Here is a 4,853-nt window from a genome sequence, read left to right as displayed (position 1 = left end):
GGGTTCTTTAGACAAGTCTTTGGGTTCTTTAGACAGGTCGCTGGTCTCTTTAGGCAAGTCGCTGTCCTCTTTAGACAAGTCGTTGGGCCCCTCAGACAAGCTTGCAGAGGCCGCCACGCGGAGCAGCCCGAACTGGTCCTGGAGCCGCTCGCGGGCCGCAAGAAGCTCGCGGCGCTGCGCCTGCAAGGCCTCTTTCTGCTGGCGCCGCACGTCCTTCTTGGTGACCTGTTTGCGTGCGGCCTTGGCGGCACGGACGTCCTCCGACAGCTCGTCGTCGGCGGCCATCTGCGCGATTTTGTCCACAAACACGGCCTCGCTGATGGCGGGGAGCTGTGCCACGCGGCGCTTCAAGTTGTAGCGATGCCAGTCCAGTTTCATGTGGGCCCGCTGGGCGGGGGCGTCGGGGAACTCGAGCGCACAGCTGACGCACGTGTGGCTCATGTCTGGCGAGGGCTGTTTTGGGATGGTCTCTGTGTGAACGAGAGGTGCGGGGTCACAGATGTGTGAAAAGAGCCGAGAGTCTTTGGATATTGCAAGTCTTTGGATGTTGCAAGAATCTTTAAGTGAGTGATGCAAGAGTCTTCAAATATGTCTTCCGAGTCTTCAAATTAGTCTTCCGGGTCCTCAAATATGTCTTCCAAGTCTCCAATAAGTCTTCCAAATAATTTCTGTTCCAAGAAAGCTTCAAACACAGGTCGCTGAATCACAATCCAATATGTTCCGAGCTCGTGCCGTAGATATTCCAGGTCAAATCAAGAACCAGCAGGAAGAGAAAAACCAGCCCGGCCCGCGGCCGCGCAGCTCATCGCACCGGGCCCCAGGCAAAAAGAGCGCGCGCGCCTGCACACAGCGCCGCAAAAGACATGGCCCCGTCCTCCCAGCACTCCAAACCCCCGTTTGCACCTCTCTTTAGCTGCCGCCGCCGCCCACAAAACCCCCTCGTTTGCGCCCCAAAACATAAGCAAACCCTCGCCCGCGCCCCGCCATGCCCGACCCCTACCAGCACGTGCTCCCGCACGCCGTGGCGGCCGTCCGCGCGGCGTCTGCCCTCGCGGCCAAAGACATCCAGTTCCACCGGTCCATCGACCACAAAACGGGCCTCCGCTTCGCCGCGTCGGGCCAGCGGCTCTTGGACCTCGCCAACCGGCTCCTCGCGCCCGACGCCACCGCACCCGCGGACGCGCCCACGTTGCCGTTCGGCGAGACGCCCGCCGCCAGCGACGGCCTGTGGAAACAGGTCTCGGACGCGCTTGACGTGCTCTTTGACCGCGCGGACCAGGCCATGGACGCCACCAAACAGCCGCCGGGCGGGCCGCACGGCATGCGCTTGGACGACGCCGCGCCCGTGCCGCTGTCCGCGGCCGTGGCCGAGAAGCCGCAGGTGCATTTCGGCGAGCCCGTCGACAACTCGGACGCCCACCCGTTCGTGCCGCGGCTCGCGGCCAAGCCGCACGCCATGCGCCCGTTGGCCGAGTGCCTCGTGCTCCAGGCGCCCGCCGACGCGCCGGCCCAATACGCGCAGCCGTACGCGGAGGAAATCGCGCAGTCCGCGTACCCGGCCCACGTGCAGCAGCACGCAGAGGTGCAGGCGCCGGTGGACTGGGCCTCGTCCGCCGCCACGTGGGTGGCCACGCCCGCCGCGTTGGCCGCCATGGTGGCGCAGTTGAAGCGCGCGCAGAACATCGCCGTGGACGTGGAGCACCACGATTTGCGCTCGTACTACGGGCTCACGTGCTTGATGCAGATCTCCGACCGCCACCACGACTGGCTCGTCGACACGCTCGCGTTGCGCGACGCGCTCCAGCCGCTCAACGACGTGTTCGCGGACCCGCGCATCGTCAAGGTGTTCCATGGCGCCAACATGGACATCGTGTGGTTGCAGCGCGACTTGGGGCTCTACGTGGTGTCGCTCTTTGACACCTACCACGCGGCGCGGGCGCTCGGCTTGCCCCGCCTCTCGCTCGCGTACCTCCTCGAGACGCTCGCGCACTTCCACACGCTGAAGAAGTATCAGCTCGCGGACTGGCGCGTGCGCCCGCTCCCGCCGCAGATGGTGGACTACGCCCGCGCAGACACCCACTTCTTGTTGAGCATCTACGACCAGCTCCGCAACCGCCTCGTGGCCGCGGGCCGCGTGCACGACGTGCTCGACCACTCGCGCCGCGTCGCGGCCCGCCGCTTCGAGTACGTGCGCTTCCGCCCGCCCGGCTACAACGCGGGCCTGTTCCACCACGACGCCGCGTCCCCGGACGCGTTCAGCGCGCTGCACAACATCCCCGCGTCCAGGCTCGCGTTGGTGCGCTCGCTCTTCGCGTGGCGCGACGCCTTGGCCCGCGCCCTCGACGAGTCGCCGCGCTACGTGATGCCCGCCCGCGTGCTCGTGGCCTTGTGCTCCTTGGATCCGCCCGTGGCCCCGCGGCTGGTGGCCGCCTGCTTCGCGGGCTCCGGCAAGATCCTCCGCGACAACGCGGACCTGTTGACGCTGTTGGTGCAGGCCGGCTACGCCGACATGGCCCGCACCGCGGACGCAGACGTGCCACCCCGGCCCCAGCCCCGGGCCCCTGCTGCCGCTCGCCACGCCCACACTCGCGCGCGAGGTCGCCGAGCTGTTCGATCTCCTTGCCGACGACGCCCGCGCCTGGTTCCCCGCCCAGCGTCCCGAGCCCGCCGCGTCCGTTGTGTTCCTGGACGCGCTCCGCCAGCACGCGTTCGGCGTGCGCGTGCCTGCAAACGGCTCGCCGCCTGTGCCCGTCGAGACCGCCGTCTTGGGCGAGCGGCGCGCCGCCGTGGCCGCGCTCGCCGCCGCTCCTTTGGCGCCGCGCCCGCCGCTGCCGGCCCCTGTGGCGGAAGCCCGCGCCGTGGCCCTGCCCTCCGCCGCCGGGCCCGACCAGGAGGCCCTGCCCGTGGACACACGGCCGCAGGAGGAGGTCGTCACCTTGTTGCCCAAGAAAAACAGGGTGCCGCGGCAGAAGACGCCCGTGCCGCACGAGGCCGCGTTCGACTACCTGGCCTTGGACTCCAAGATGCTCGCGAAAGACGACCCAAAGACCCGCCGCAACAAGCGCTCCTACGAGCCGTTCTCTAAGCAGGACACCGACGGGCCTCATCCATACAAGGGCCGCAGACTCGCGCCCCAGGGAAAGTCCACCTCCTTCACCAAGAAGAAGTGATGCGCCGCTCTCGGACGGCGACCCCCTCCTCCCCGAATTCCACCGCGTGGTGGAGCCCCCTGGCTTCGCTGCCGCTCTCACGGCCCCTGGCCTGAAATCTCGCTTCTCGCGCAGCGACGTGCTCGTGCCCATGCCGCTAAATGCTGGCCTCGTGGTGTTGGCGGACGCCGTTGACATCGGGGCCTCGAGTGGCGCTCCTGCGCCCGCTCGGCTTTCTACCTGAGACAGGACTCTTTCTTTAGAAGAACCATTATAGAGACATGCTGGACCCGGTCGAATGACAGGGCCCTAAAAGGGCCAGAAAATAGTAGGTTCCGCAGAATTAAAATGTCATTCCAGCACCAAGGGCCACAAAGAAATGTAGCCGGGGGCATTTGCCCTGTAAACAAGAAGACTTTTTGCTCGAGCTTGTTCTGCTTAGGTTTCCCTCTTGTATTTGCGTGAACGAATACAGAACTCCGAATTTCTGTGTGCTGATTCTATAAACGTACTATATGGGCTGTGGGTACGAACGCACGATGAGCCGCTGCACGTGAAAGCTCATGTAGAAGTAGAGTTCTGATTCTACGTTTTCAGCCCCCAGGTCGAGTACCTCAAACTGGGCTTACTTGCCACGGTTTCGAAAAATTGACACGCAACTCATCAGCTAGAACACTTGATACTTTCCTGCCAGATGTGTTCTTTTGTACTGGTGTCCTGAATTCACTGCAAGCACGTCAAGGTCTTCATTTTACATGCTTATTGGTTCTCGAAAACTGATTTTGTGAAACCGATTTTTGACTGGCTCGCTGCACGTAGCTTGTGTTGTATTGACAAGCCGTGCCCGAGCTTGCCACCGACTCTTTTCAGTGTTTCTCTCAAGTACGAATCACTCAGATTGAAGAAATGAGCTTGCTAAAACCACTTGCTCTATACTAAATTGCCTCAAATTTACAGAGAAACTGGCTGTTTCACCAGTGAGCCGTTTGAGAAGGCTTTAACATCGATAAACATATCACTTATTGTGAAAGCTTCTTAGGCTGAAATTACATGAACTTATTTTAAATACCCCCCAATGACTGGGCTACCAAATCCACATGGGTACTCTTACATTGTATCTAGGTAAATAATGCCAAAGGTTTGCGCAGAAAACTCACAGTCCAGTCACTAAGAAACAGAACTCAAGGAAATCTTAAATTCACTAAAGAAAACTAAATGAAGCAGAAAACTTTATTCTTGATTTCTGCACAACCAAGAATCAATCCCTATAGCTTCCGTTGAATTTTGTACACTGAAACACAACGTTTGCGGTACTGAAAGAAATTTCCTGAATTACAGTATTCGTGGCGTTGTTGATCTTGATAACTTTCTCGATGGGCCTACACAAGTATACCCCCGGATACACCCAGAGTCTTCTAGTTTAAGTTGTCAGCGCCAAACCTAAAGTGGTATCAGGTAAAGTGACGTTTTCTGGTATACGCATTGCTGTAATGTTTTGGGGATAAGGAAACGCTGAAGGGCACTTGCAAACCTGTGGACGATTGTTGGGAGGCTCCCCGCCGTAAGTAAAGACTGCCGGTGTCATCTCAAACAAATCCTTATTGTACCCAGTGCCAATATCGAAGATGATTCTATGCCAACCTCCAGTAGACAATTCCACTCTACCAGTGTTTCGATCATAAAAATATTGATCAATTCCATGAG

The 4,853-nt window shown here is 60.1% G+C and overlaps 2 protein-coding genes across 2 annotated transcripts; one reads left to right on the top strand and one right to left on the bottom strand.

Annotated features, from left to right (window-relative positions):
• Positions 1-291: 291 nt before the first annotated feature.
• On the bottom strand, positions 292-441 carry METBIDRAFT_43403 (uncharacterized protein; the record flags this gene model as incomplete). Its single annotated transcript, XM_018857652.1, has 1 exon — positions 292-441. A coding segment is annotated over one exon (150 nt), but the record flags the coding sequence as incomplete, so codon positions are not given.
• A 544-nt stretch (positions 442-985) lies between these two features.
• RRP6 (exosome nuclease subunit) lies at positions 986-2,527 on the top strand (the record flags this gene model as incomplete). The annotated part of the gene is made up of 1 exon (XM_018857766.1): positions 986-2,527. A coding segment is annotated over one exon (1,542 nt), but the record flags the coding sequence as incomplete, so codon positions are not given.
• Between the last annotated feature and the right edge of the window lie 2,326 nt (positions 2,528-4,853).

This window comes from Metschnikowia bicuspidata (genome assembly GCF_001664035.1).
Source record: "Metschnikowia bicuspidata var. bicuspidata NRRL YB-4993 chromosome Unknown METBIscaffold_4, whole genome shotgun sequence".
Classification (NCBI taxonomy): Eukaryota; Fungi; Ascomycota; class Pichiomycetes; order Serinales; family Metschnikowiaceae; genus Metschnikowia; species Metschnikowia bicuspidata.
This window is presented reverse-complemented; position numbering and strand designations above follow the sequence as displayed.